The following is a 15090-nucleotide window of genomic DNA, read 5'->3' on the forward strand; positions in this document are numbered from 1 at the left end:
GAGTAAAATGCTGAAATATGTTACTGTGGTGAGTCATTATTCGTGATTTTTGTTTGATTCACATGGATGATGACAGTTCATATTATTATTCTAGTACGTGCTTTATTGACAACAACTATGACACATGAGTAAAAAGCTTACATATCGTGATTTTTGTTCGATTCACATTGACAATGAGAGTATTATTAATATAGTACTTGCTTTATGACAACCACTATGACACATGAGTAAAAGGCTGACACATGTTACTGCAGAGTGTCATTTTACGTGCTTTGTGATTCACATAAATAATAATATTATTATTCAATTATGTGCTTTATTGACAACTAATATCACAAATGAGTAAAAGGCTGACATATGTTACTGTGGAGTGTCATTATTCGTGGTATATGTTCAATTCACATGGATAATGAGAGTATTATTATTCTATAAAGTGCTTCATTGACAACCACTAAGACACACAAGTAAAAGGCTAACATATGTTACTGCGGAGTGTCACTTTTCTTGTTTGTGCTCTTTTCAATATCATAATATTAATGACACATGAAGAAAACTGTAATATATGTTGCTGTGGAGTATCATTTTTCTTGTTTGTGCTCTATTTACAAGCAAAATGACACCTGCATTATAAAAGGCTGAAATATGTGGGTAACACTGTTGTTTTATACTTTTTATATTGGCTAATAGATTAATTAGTGAATGCTTGGTATCAAGTGTGTTGGTAAAGTATGATAAGATTGTAGTTGTGTTGGTAGTGTATGATGTGTTGCTGGAGTAGGATTAGATCATAGCTTTGTTAGTAGTGTATAATTGGTGTAAGGTATTTTGGTTGAATGTGATTAGATGGTAGTTATGATGGTAAGGTTTGATTGGATGGTTGATGTGCTGGTGGTGTAGGATGTGTAATTGGATTGCTGAAGGGTGTGCTGGTACAGTATGATGAGATGGTTGTTGTGTCAGTAGTATATGATTGATGTAGGGTGTGTTGGTGGAGTATGATGGGATGGTAGTTGTGTCAGTAGTACATGATTGGTGTTAGGTGTGTTGGTGGAGTATGATGAGATGGTAGTTGTGTCAGTAATGTAGGATTGGTGTTAGGTTTGTTGGTGGAGTATGATGAGATGGTAGTTGTGTCAGTAGTGTATGATTGGTGTAAGGTTTGTTGGTGGAGTATGATGAGATGGTAGTTGTATCAGTAGTGTATAATTGGTGGTAGGTGTGTTGGTGGAGTAAATGAGATTGTAGTTGTGTCAGTAGTATATGATTGGTGGTAGGTGTGTTGGTAGAGTATGATGAGATGGTTGTTGTGTCAGTAGTGTAGGATTGGTGTTAGGTGTGTTGGTAGAGTATGATAAGATGGTAGTTGTGTCAGTAGTGTAGGATTGGTGTTAAGTGTGTTGGCAGAGTATGATGAGATGGTAGTTGTGTCAATAGTGTAGGATTGGTGTTAGGTGTGTTGGCAGAGTATGATGAGATTATAGTTGTGTCAGTAGTGTATGATTGGTGTAAGGTTTGTTGGTGGAGTATGATGAGATGGTAGTTGTGTCAGTAGTGTATGATTGGTAGTAGGTGTGTTAATGGAGTATGATGAGATGGTAATTGTGTCAGTAGTGTATGATTGGTGGTAGGTGTGTTGGTAGAGTATGATGAGATGGTTGTTGTGTCAGTAGTGTAGGATTGGTGTTAGGTGTGTTGGTAGAGTATGATGAGATGGAAGTTGTGTGAGTAGTGTAGTATTGGTGTTAAGTGTGTTGGCAGAGTATGATGAGATGGTATATGTGTCAGTAATGTAGGATTGGTGTTAGGTGTGTTGGCATAGTATAATGAGATGGTATATGTAACAGTAATGTAGGATTGGTGTTAGGTGTGTTGGCAGAGTATGATGAGATGGTAGTTGTGTCAGTAGTGTATGATTGGTGTAAGGTTTGTTGGTGGAGTATGATGAGATGGTAGTTGTGTCAGTAGTGTATGATTGGTGGTAGGTGTGTTGGTGGAGTATGATGAGATGGTAGTTGTGTCAGTAGTGTATGATTGGTGGTAGGTGTGTTGGTAGAGTATGATGAGATGGTTGTTGTGTCAGTAGTGTAGGATTGGTGTTAGGTGTGTTGGTAGAGTATGATGAGATGGTAGTTGTGTGAGTAGTGTAGGATTGGTGTTAAGTGTGTTGGCAGAGTATGATGAGATGGTAGTTGTGTCAGTAGTGTAGGATTGGTGTTAGGTGTGTTGACAGAGTATGATGAGATGGTAGTTGTGTCAGTAGTGTAGGATTGGTGTTAGGTGTGTTGATGGAGTGTGATGAGATGGAAGTTGTGTCAGTAGTGTATGATGGGTGGTATGTGTGTTGGTGGAGTATGATGAGATGGTAGTTGTGTCAGTAGTGTATGATTGGTGTTAGGTGTGTTGTCGGAGTATTATTAGATGGTAGTTGTGTCAGTAGTGTAGGATTGGTGTTAGGTGTGTTGGTGGAGTATTATTAGATGGTAGTTGTGTCAGTAGTGTAGGATTGGTGTTAGGTGTGTTGGTGGAGTATGATGAGATGGTAGTTGTGTCAGTAGTGTAGGATTGGTGTAAGGTTGGTTGGTGGAGTATGATGAGATGGTAGTTGTATCAGTAGTGTATGATTGGGGGTAGGTGTGTTGTTGGAGTATGATGAGATGGTAGTTGTGTCAGTAGTGTAGGATTGGTGTAAGGTGTGTTGCTGCAGTATGATGAAATGGTAGTTGTGTCAGTAGTGTAGGATTGGTGTTAGGTGTGTTGGCAGAGTATGATGAGATGGTAGTTGTGTCAGTAGTGTAGGATTGGTGTTAGGTGTGTTGGCAGAGTATGATGAGATGGTAGTTGTGTTAGTAATGTAGGATTGGTGTTAGGTGTGATGGTGATGTATGATGAGATGATAGTCGTGTCAGTAATGAAGAATTGATGTTAGGTGGGTTTGTGGAGTATGATAAGATGGTAGTTGTCAGTAGTGTAGGATTGGTGTAGGGTTTGTTGGTGGAGTATCACTGGCAGACCTATTTGGAAAATCACCGTGATTTTTGTAAAAAATTCGGTGTTTTTTGGCCAATCTGCGCGGAACGGATAATAAATAGAGGTTCATCGTAAATTTTCCGTTTTACAGAATATTTTGCGGTTCTCCGGAGATTTTCCGTGTCTCAGGGAATTATCCGTTTGTCCAATAAAACGGGTGTGTATTGAGTCATTGATAGAACCAGTGATGCGTGAGCGACGGTTATTAAAAGGTCGGTTGTATAATCCGTTATGCGTGAGCGACGTTCAATCATTAATTGATCGTTGTATAATCCGTTAAGTGTGAGGGACGGTTGTATTGAGGTACAGATTGTGATATATGTAGAAGTTTACAGAACTACTAGTATCATTAATCGATTGAGATATAAGGAATTTTCAAAAATTCATCACATAATGTTTCTGTAAATTTAGAGAGAAACAGATTATATATTTCTCGGGGTTAAAGGTTTACTTTTAAGATGGAAAAATACATGTGTATTTCTGAGGACGCAGATCATTTAAACTTCATTGGCAAATAGGAATTTATAAAACGGTCTTGATCACCTGCTGATCTATTAATCTTTCAGAATGAAATGCACATTTATACCTCTTGGGGTTGAAGGCATATATTAGCAAAATTAACAATATGCTACGATGAGATAATAACAAGTTGCGAATTTTAGTCCGAATGTGTATATATATATGAGCATATGAGCATATGGACATACATTCATCTTTATAATTAATCAGTTCATCTGTCATTTGTTTTATTAAATTACTTTTCAATTGTGGTATAAATACAATTTTATCATTGTGTAAGACGATTTGAGAATAATGCTTTCATCGTAAATACTTCAGAAATTATAATTGATTCAAGAACCGTTTATTGGAACAAAAATAAAATGAACGGCCTGGAGGAAGTTCTAACCTTAGTTGATATCAGGGGTCAATTGGTATAGCAGTATGTTACGTAATACAACGATCGTCGATGCATAATATGCATATGTATGTATATAGTATGCATGCAACTGGATTTCGACAACTCGTGGGTTGTCTTTTAGACAAAGAAGTTCCATTTTAAAGATATGAAAGTACGTCAATGCACGTCTTGTAAACTAATCAGTTACTTTTTGAAATATAAATAAGTTATATTTAAAAGTCTTAGATTGGATGGTTATTTCACACGTATCAAAGTTCTTCTGTCATCATTACTGTTTTTCAATTATCTTTTGAGAGTTCGATCTTAAAACTAAGTTCGTCCTGACATTTATGGAATATTTGCCACTGGAAGTTAAACAACCAACAATCAATCATCTTATTACAAAATTTAAAATATGCCTGAGCGATAATATTCTTTTAAATTTTAATGTGAAAGACAGTTTCTCCATTTATAAGAAGGCACTTCCAGGTTGAATGTTAACTGTATCTACATCCCGGGATTGAGATTTATTTACTATACTAGCAAAAAAAAAAGAAAAGAAAAGAAATGATGATACGTTTTTTTTTAATAATTAAATAATTAACGTTAAAAATATATGTAATTAACTTGATCTAAAACTTGACCTCGCTCATAATAGAGAATGTTAAAAATCAATTGTGTCGACTGCACGGGATTGTCCAACGGCGGGAAATACCCTGTAACTATAAACACAGGTGATGTTACTGACCGATTGTGGAATGTCAACTCAGGGTTAAAGTGATGTGTAATGATTGTGCGCTTGAAAGTTGAGGCTCTAGTAGGTTCATTTCAATTGATAATCGAAAATCTAAAATCATTTTTTTTCAAATCAACGATGAAGTTTTGGATATTATGGAAGGGATTTTTTTAAGGACAACGGAGGTACCTTAAAAGTCTATAGGAAAATATACAAATAAAATAATATAAAACAATTTCGAAGGTCACAACTTGTATCTTATAAATCAATGATAAAGCGACTTCATCAGTATTAACAGTTATAAGATTGCAATCAGATGACTTTTAATTTTGTTTGTGTTTCAGGAGTGGGAGTGTATAAGATTACCTTATATTACAATGTTTGTTTATATTGCTTGACCCTTATGGGTGTAATTTTGCAATAAAGATTAAAAATATATACTTTGGATGTTCCATTCTCAGCATTGTTTCTGGTCTGTCTGTTCGTTTGTTCGTTCGTCCGTCTGTCCCGCTTCAGGTTGAAGTTTTTGGTCGAGGTAGTGTTTGATGAAGTTGATATCCAATCAATTTTAAACTTAGTACACATGTTCACAATGATATGATCTTTCTAAATTTAATGCCAAATTAGAATTACCTCATTTCCTCAGTCCACTCAGGGACTTTCTATACTAATTAAAGAAAGTCCTTGGTCTGTTAAACATAGAAAATGATAGTGCGGATTGGGCATCCGTGTATACTAGTGACACATTCTTTTTTTTAATTTATTAAACTTGTTCTCAGTGGCAGATCCAGATTTTTTTTATATATAAGGAGAGGGGAGACTAACTGATAATGTCATGAGAGGACCAGCTCCAGTCATTCTCAAGTGATTCCCTATATAATCAATATTTATTTTTCAACAAAAGGGGGCGGACACCGTGTCATTCCCCCTTTATAGCCGACTGAGAAACTCAAAGGGCTGTTTAGGCAGTCAATGTCGTCAAAAGCTTCTATGTGTTGTATAGCCAGTCATTGAGTCAGTGTCGTTAAAAACTCCATGTATATCAATCAATCAAATCAAGACTATTAAAAACTCTCATCAACGCCATTCCCCACTAAATCCGGCTCTGGTTCTATTAATTTAATTCATTACTTCTTCAACATACTAGTATCGGGAGCATGTGAGTATGGTAGCACTCCGTAGATAGGTCTGTAGTTTTGCATGTATGACACTAACAGTTGGCCTAACGTATTAGAAGGCCAGGGTTGGAAGGTTATTCAACATCCTGTGGCTCAATTGTAACTATATTTTCTGTGAAGTGCTACCTAAGCCGTGGCCTGGTGAACCCTACCCATTTTTTTCAAAGGATTTTCCAATAGCACATCGAAACACTTCCAGCATTCTATATTTTTTTCACCAAAAAAATTGTACCTCAGCATAATACAGGTCATGAGGTACATTTGTTTGAGGAGGGGGTTTCAATTACTTTTTAATTTCCTGTTACTTCGAATTTTCGGGATTTTTTTTTCATCAGATTTGCCCTGTTGTCTTTTCTTTTAACTTCGTGTAAACCCTCACACGCGATGTTTACAGAATTATTTGTTTGAAAAATTAAATTTGTTGTATTACCTCTTAATAATATTTAGTTAGCTTTATTAGCGCCTTTTCAAAGTCCAAGCATTGAACATTGCAAACACATATAGATATTTTCAAATGAATTAGAAAATATCTTCCCAAATCGACAGAACGAACAGAGAGATATTTGCCACTGGTCTTTACCCAGTTAACAATTCACTCTTAAATGCATTTCTCAAAAAACGATGGGAAACAGAAAAAAACCAGACTATATCTTTTGGATAAACAGCCAAGGACATTTCCAGACATGAATATAACTGCATGGACCATCGCTTACAAGTTTTGTGACAGAACAGACTTACAACTTTACTATAGTATATGTACAGTGCTTAGAACTCTCATAATTTTACTCCAGTTTACATAGTGCATTCTTTTATGTTTTATGATAACAGAACTGTGTTTTATCAAGGTTTATCATAACTCGTATGGTTTTATGATAACTAATTTCTGAGGAATATGTTTAATAATGTAAACTTTATTTAAAGATACGTTTTTTCCAATTGGCGCTAAAGAAAAGCACCATATGAATATTCATGAACCTACAACGATTGCTCAAAATCGTTATTTAAAAATCCTGTTTGTGAGATGTAGATTCATTTCAATACCGAAATTTCGTCTATATATTAAGTTTCACAAGTGTATAACACGGAGAAACTATATCAGAAGGTACATTACTCCCATTTTGTTTGGGTGTGAACCATCGATGTTTACAGCAATATCAAAGAATAAGATGATGATGGTAGAAAGAACTATGGGCGTCATGTGGCAAATATTACATGCATATCGGACCATGAGTTGTCAATCTGTATGAAAAGATTTCCAATACAACCATATTATTGAGAAGGAATGTTTATATGCTCTCGTACTAGTATTACAGGGTTCTTGTGTCGTTCACCTTAGACACGCATCTTTTTAACGATGTTTAAAAAAAAAGACAGAACCAATTTAATGTCATATATCCCTATTTTTTAATATAACTATAACAAGAATATCCCTATTTCTAGTTGTGTTGGTAGATTATGATGAGATGGTAGTTGTGTCAGTAGTATATGATTGATGTAGGGTGTGTTGGTGGAGTATGATGAGATGGTAGTTGTGTCAGTAGTATTTGATCGATGTAGGGTGTGTTGTTGGAGTATGATGAGATGGTAGTTGTGTCAGTAGTTTACGATTGGTGTAGGGTGTGTTCTTCCATACAACAAATATAGTTGACCTATTACTTATAGTTTAAGAAAAACAGACCATAACCCAAAAACTTATCACTGAGCAATGAACCCTGAAAATGAGGTCAAGGTCAAATAAAACCTATGCGACTGACATATTGATCATAAAATATTTCCATACACCAAATATAGTTGACCTATTGTATATACATTGTGTAGTATTAGAAGAAAAGACCAAAACTCAAAAACTTAACTTATGGTTCATTTTTTTATATAAACAAGGCAGTTAGTTTTCTCGTTTGAATTGTTTTACATTGTCTTATTTGGGCCTTTCATAGCTGACTATACAGTATGGGCTTTGCTCATTGTTGAAGGCCGTACGGTTAATGTCTGTATCATTTTGGTCTCTTGTGGACAGTTGTTTCATTGGCAATCATACCACATCTTCTTTTTTATATTTGACCATTCAACCATGAAAATGTGGTCAAGGTCAGTTGACACCTGCCAGATAGACATGTATACTTTACAATCATTCCATACACCAATTAAAGAACCTTAGTGAGCACGCTCACATACCCCACGTCCCCACATTGTCATTGGAGAAATTAAATAAGTATAAGACAAAAAAATTGTATAAGAAAAAATACTGAATAATAATTTCCTGTCAACATACACATCTACATAGTATGTCCTTATTATCTACAAAATTTCATGAAATTCTGTTGTGTGTTTTCAGAGGAGTTGAGATGACAAACTGTTGCAGAAGTACATTGAAGCAAATAAGTTCAAAGGGGCATAACTCCTAGAAAAAAAATTGAATCGTAATTTCCTGTTGATATGCACATCTACGTAGTATGTCCTTATTATCTGAAAAGGTTTCGTGAAATTCTGTTGTGTGGTTTGAGAGTAGTTGCAATGACAAACTGTTGCAGTAGTACATTAAAGTAAATAAGTTCAAAGGGGCGTAACTCCTAGAAAAAAAATTGAATCGCAATTTCCCGTCGATATGCACAACTACATAGTATGTCCTTATTATCTGAAAAGGTTTCGTGAAATTCTGTTGTGTGGTTTGAGAGGAGTTGCGATGACAAACTGTTGCAGTAGTACATTAAAGTAAATAAGTTCAAAGGGGCATAACTCCTAGAAAAAAAATTGAATCGCAATTTCCTGTCGATATGCACAACTACATAGTATGTCCTTATTATCTGAAAAGGTTTCGTGAAATTCTGTTGTGTGGTTTGAGAGGAGTTGCGATGACAAACTGTTGCAGTAGTACATTAAAGTAAATAAGTTCAAAGGGGCGTAACTCCTAGAAAAAAAATTGAATTGCAATTTCCCGTCGATATGCACAACTACGTAGTATGTCCTTATTATCTGAAAAGGTTTCGTGAAATTCTGTTGTGTGGTTTGAGAGGAGTTGCGATGACAAACTGTTGCAGTAGTACATTAAAGTAAATAAGTTCAAAGGGGCGTAACTGCTAGAAAAAAAATTGAATCGTAATTTCCCGTGGATATGCACAACTACATAGTATGTCCTTATTATCTGAAAAGGTTTCGTGAAATTCTGTTGTGTGGTTTGAGAGGAGTTGCGATGACAAGAAACAGGACTGACGGACTGACGGACGGACGGACGGACGGACTGACGGACGGACGGACGGGTCAAAAACATTATACCCTCCGCAACTTCGTTGCGTGGGGTATAAATACAGTAGACCTATTGCATACAGTATAAGAAAAACAGACCAAAACACAAACACTTAACTATAACCACTGAACCATGAAAATGAGGTCGATGTCAGATGACACCTGCCAGTTGGACATGTACACCTTACAGTCCTTCCAATAGTATCTGAGATATGGACTTGACCACCAAATCTTAACCTTGTTGAATGTTCACTGATCCATGAAATGAGGTCAAGGTCAAGTGAAAACTGTCTGACGGGCATGAGGACCTTGCAAGGTACGCACATACCAAATATAGTTATACTATTACTTATAAAAGAGAATTTAACATTACAAAAAAAAGTTTTTTTCAAGTAGTCACTGAACCATAAAAATGAGGTCAAGGACATTGGAAATGTGACTGGCGGAAACTTCGAAAAATGAGGCATCCATATACAAAATACGAAGCATCCAGGTCTACCACCTTCTAAAATATAAAGCTTTTAAGAAGTTAGCCAACGCCGCCGCCACTGCTTGATCACTATCCCTATGTCGAGCTTTCTGAGATTAAAGTCGCAAGCTCGACAAAAAACAATCAGTTTTAAGGGGGCTCGCGGGTCTGAATCATTTGTTTAATTTTTTTTTTAAAATGGGGTCACCGTTCATTTCCGCTCACAATCTGCCTTTGAAAGAAGCATACATTTTTGTTAATGTCCTTTTTTCTGTTGACCTAATAGGGGAAATAGTTATAATATCAAAATAAAAAAAAGAACTAAATTACAGAAATCGCTTAAATTTTACAGTTATTTATATATATAATTAGTTTATGTACAGCTTTTTTGAAAAAAAATTTAATGCCAAAAATGGCTCAAAAGGGAGATAATTTGGAGCTTTTCCAATGATATCTACATTTTAAAAGTCGCCTGAGGCCAACATGAATTGATTTTTTGGAATGGATATTGTACCATAATGATAAAGTAATAACTACTTAAGGTAATAAATGAAATTTGTAATGAAAAATTATTGTTTAACTTTTTTTCTGAAAATCTTGTACCTGCAAGCCTCCTTAAGAAAACTGTGTTCATTCATTAAGTGTATTAATAAAAAGGTTTGTCCCTCCATGTACAAGTTAAGCACAAACTGATTTCTTCATATTTAGTTTAACCTGTTTATTATACAGGTATTTCATCATAAACTTAAAAGTTGTACTTTATTATATTTTATCTGCAGCTGTTTATTCTCAACTATTGTATTTGTATTTATATTGTAATTGTACTTTCTCTGTTGACTTGTATTTAGTTTTTAGAGAATAAAATATCTATCAATCTAATAAGAATAAAACTGAATGTTACCTCCAATGTTTTCCTCCAAGGACTGCATCCTTGATCTATAAACCATTTCGTTGTTTCAATCTGTCCATTCCGAGCAGCATGATGTAAAGCTGTTTCTCCACGCTATAACAATATAAAAATATAAACATGTTAATGGTGTGTGATAACAAAATCACGATAGGAGTCAAACAATTTACCAAATGTAAGAAATATAACATCTGTTAAGAAAATATCCAATTATATTTGTGTATAAACTATTAAATGGTAGATTAAGATATATAAATTCAATGTATATTTTCTGATTCAGTGAAACAAAACAGGTAAAAAAATATTAGTAAAGTCTTAATTATATGTGTAACAAGTCAAATAATAGCAACCCTAACTTTATATAAGTCTCACAAGTAATTGTTGTCCATTTAACATGTATGATAAACAACATGATTTTATGTTGATTCAGTAGAATGATCAAAGTTGAAAAAAAACTTTTTTCAAGAAATATTAAAACGAGTAGTATTTTCTGATTCAGTACGAAAAAACAAGAAAAATAAGACCCCACTTTATATAATTTTGTCAAGTATTTGTTATTTTTAAAAGACATTTTACATTAGATCTGTAGAATTAAAGATGTTAACACAACTTGTTCTCATCAACTTCTCATTAAAATCAGATGTTTACAAAATAATTTTTCGTCAAGAAACAAAATTAAACCTTTACCATCTGATTCAGTTCTGTGTTACGAATAAAATGAGACTCCACTTTATATAATTCTAACAAGTATTTGTTGTCCATTAAACCCGTCGGATTAACCACATGATTTTGTGTAAAATTCTGTATAAAGTGATGTTAAAGTGATGAGTAAGGTGATTATATCTATCATTACCTTGTCTGTGGCTTCTAATTGACTTCCGTGATTGACTAGGAAAGTCACTACCTCCAGGTGTCCTCCCACAGCCGCCTTCATTAATGGTGTCTGTCCCCACTGTAATATCAACATATAACAGACATCAAAACTTGTGTCATAAACTGGACAATGTTGTGTAATAAATATAAACAAAATATATATCACATGAATCAGTGGTCAAAACTGAATAAAATGACCAGTCACACTTGTATTTATATTCTACATAAACAAATAAACAACATGTTTTATTGTGAGATGTCAGAACTTCCATCAGAACTGTCAGGTTAAAAAAAAACTTTTTTTTAGAAACATTAAAACAAGTAATATTTTCTGATTCAGTACGAAGAGACAAGAAAAATGAGACCCCACTTTATATAATTCTGTCAAGTATTTGTTATTTTTAACAGATGTTTTACATTAGATCTGTAGAATTAACATTATCTGACTAAAGATGTTAACACAACTTTTTCTCATCAACTTCTCATTAAAATCAAATGTTTACAAAATAATTTTTTGTCAAGAAACAAAATAAAACCTTTACTATCTGATTCAGTTCTGTGTTACGAATAAAATGAGACCCCACTTTATATAATTCTAACAAATATTTGTTGTCCATTAAACCTGTCTGATTAACAACATGATTTTGTGTAGATTCTGTATAAAGTGGTGTTTTGTCAGAGTATGGTGATTATATCTATCATTACCTCGTCTGTGGCTTCTAACTGACTGCCGTGAGTGACTAGGAAAGTCACCACCTCCAGGTGTCCGTACCGAGCCGCCCACATTAATGGTGTCAGTCCTTGCTGTAATATCAACATATAACAGACATCAAAACTTGTGTCATAAACTGAACAATGTTGTGTAATAAATATAAACAAAATATATATCACATGAATCAGTGGTCAAAACTGAATAAAATGACCAGTCACACGTGTATTTATATTCACATAAACAACAAATAAACAACATGTTTTATTGTGAGATGTCAGAACTTCCATCAGAACTGTCAGGTTAAAAAAAAAACTTTTTTTTAGAAACATTAAAACGAGTTATATTTTCTGATTCAGTACGAAGAGACAAGAAAAATAAGACCCCACTTTATATAATTCTGTCAAGTATTTCTTATTTTTAAAAGATGTTTTACATTAAATCTGTAGAATTAACATTATCTAACTAAAGAAACTACTCATTAAAATCAGATGTTTATAAAATAATTTTTTGTCAAGAAACAAAATAAAACCTTTACTATCTGATTCAGTTCTGTGTTACGAATAAAATGAGACCCCACTTTATATAATTCTAACAAATATTTGTTGTCCATTAAATCTGTCTGATAAACAACATGATTTTGTGTAGATTCTGTATAAAGTTGTGTTTTCTCAGAGTAAGGTAATTATATCTATCATTACCAAGCGTTCTGTGGCCTCTAACTGACATCCCTGAGTGACTAAGAAAGTCACCACCTCCAGGTGTCCTGTATAAGCCGCCCACATTAATAGTGTCAGTCCAAACTGTAATATCAACATATAACAGACATCAAAACTTGTGTCATAAACTGGACAATGTTGTGTAATAAATATAAACAAAATATATATCACATGAATCAGTGGTCAAAACTGAATAAAATGACCAGTCACACTTGTATTTATATTCTATATAAACAACAAATAAACAACATGTTTTATTGTGAGATGTCAGAACCTCCATCAGAATTGTCAGGTTAAAAAAAAAAAAATTTTTAAGAAACATTAAAACAAGTTATATTTTCTGATTCAGTACAAAAAAACAAGAAAAATAAGACCCCACTTTATATAATTCTGTCAAGTATTTGTTATTTTTAAAAGATGTTTTACATTAGATCTGTAGAATTAACATTATCTGACTAAAGATGTTAACACAATTTGTTCTCATCAACTTCTCATTAAAATCAGATGTTTACAAAATAATTTTTCGTCAATAAGACCCCACTTTATATAATTCTGTTAAGTATTTGTTATTTTTAAAACATGTTTTACATTAGATCTGTAGAATTAACATTATCTAACTAAAGATGTTAACACAACTTTTTCTCATCATCTTCTTATTAAAATCAGATGTTTACAAAATAATTTTTCGTCAAGAAACAAAATAAAACCTTTACTATCTGATTCAGTTCTGTGTTACGAATAAAATGAGACCCCACTTTATATATTTCTAACAAATATTTGATGTCCATTAAACGTGTCTGATTAACAACATGATTTTGTGTAGATTCTGTATAAAGTGATGTTTTGTAAGAGTAAGTTGATTATATCTATCATTACCTCGTCTGTGACTTCTAACTGACTTCCGTGAGTGACTAGGAAAGTCACCACCTCCAGGTGTCCGAACCCAGCCGCCAACATTAATGGTGTCCTTCCATTCTGTAATATCAACATATAACAGACATCAAAACTTGTGTCATAAACTGAACAATGTTGTGTAATAAATATAAACAAAATACATATCACATGAATCAGTGGTCAAAACTGAATAAAATGACCAGTCACACTTGTATTTATATTCTACATAAACAACAAATAAAAAACATGTTTTATTGTGAGATGTCAGAGCTTCCATCAGAACTGTCAGGTTAAAAAAAAACTTTTTTCTAGAAACATAAACAATATTTATATCAATGGACTCAGCTGGACAAGACAATTAAAATGAGACCCCACTTTATATAATTCTAATAAATATTTGTTGTCCATTAAATCTGTCTGATTAACAATGATTACGTAGAATGATTAAAGTTAAAAAAAAATAAAAAATTCAAGAAACATTAAAACGAGTAATATTTTCTGATTCAGTATGAAGAGACAAGAAAAATGAGACCCCACTTTATATAATTCTGTCAAGTATTTGTTATTTTTAAAACATGTTTTACATTAAATCTGTAGAATTAACATTATCTGACGAAAGATGTTAACACAACTCGTTCTCAACTTCTCATTAAAATCAGATGTTTACAAAATAATGTTTTGTCAAGAAACAAAATAAAACCTTTACTATCTGATTCAGTTCTGTGTTACGAATAAAATGAGACCCCACTTTATATAATTCTAACAAATATGTGTTGTCCATTAAACCTGTCGGATTAACAGTATTTTGTGTCTTTTCAAAATAATGATCAAAGCTTAGAAAATATTTAGTGGTATTTCCGTGTAAAATGTTGGGTGTCTACCAGCTGCTTCATATCATATGAGTTGTTGTGTATAAGGGTAATATAGCAATGGTGTATGTTTGTGGTGAGTATAAGGGTAATATAGCAATGGTGTATGTTTGTGATGAGTATAAGGGTAATATAGCAATGGTGTATGTTTGTGGTGAGTATAAGGGTAATATAGCAATGGTGTATGTTTGTGGTGAGTATAAGGGTAATATAGCAATGGTGTATGTTTGTGGTGAGTATAAGGGTAATATAGCAATGGTGTATGTTTGTGGTGAGTATAAGGGTAATATAGCAATGGTGTATGTTTGTGGTGAGTATAAGGGTAATATAGCAATGGTGTTTGTTTGTGGTGAGTATAAGGGTAATATAGCAATGGTGTATGTTTGTGGTGAGTATAAGTAAAGAACTGCAATAAGCCATGTTTATTTTTTTCAAGTTTGCATTGCCTATAAGTGTGATCTGTAACTTGTTTGTGATGAGTGTAATAATGTCATTGCTATGTCACATGTTGGTGTTGAGTATAAGAGTGTCATTGTTATGTCACATGTTGGTGTTGAGTATAAGAGTG

At 33.5% G+C, this 15090-nt stretch overlaps 1 protein-coding gene across 1 annotated transcript in view; it reads right to left on the minus strand.

The window, feature by feature from the left end:
- LOC139493896 (uncharacterized) overlaps window positions 1-12130 on the minus strand; it is a 50476-nt gene extending 38346 nt beyond the window's left edge. The window contains exons 1-3 of the mRNA XM_071282062.1: window positions 12037-12130; window positions 11312-11410; window positions 10453-10554 (exon numbers count right to left, since the gene is read on the minus strand). Of these exons, the coding sequence (XP_071138163.1) occupies window positions 10453-10554; window positions 11312-11410; window positions 12037-12117 (282 nt within the window). The 5' untranslated portion in view covers window positions 12118-12130. The remainder of the gene's footprint in view (window positions 1-10452; window positions 10555-11311; window positions 11411-12036) is intronic.
- Between the last annotated feature and the right edge of the window lie 2960 nt (window positions 12131-15090).

Source organism: Mytilus edulis, chromosome 11 (assembly GCF_963676685.1).
Source record: "Mytilus edulis chromosome 11, xbMytEdul2.2, whole genome shotgun sequence".
Classification (NCBI taxonomy): domain Eukaryota; kingdom Metazoa; phylum Mollusca; class Bivalvia; order Mytilida; family Mytilidae; genus Mytilus; species Mytilus edulis.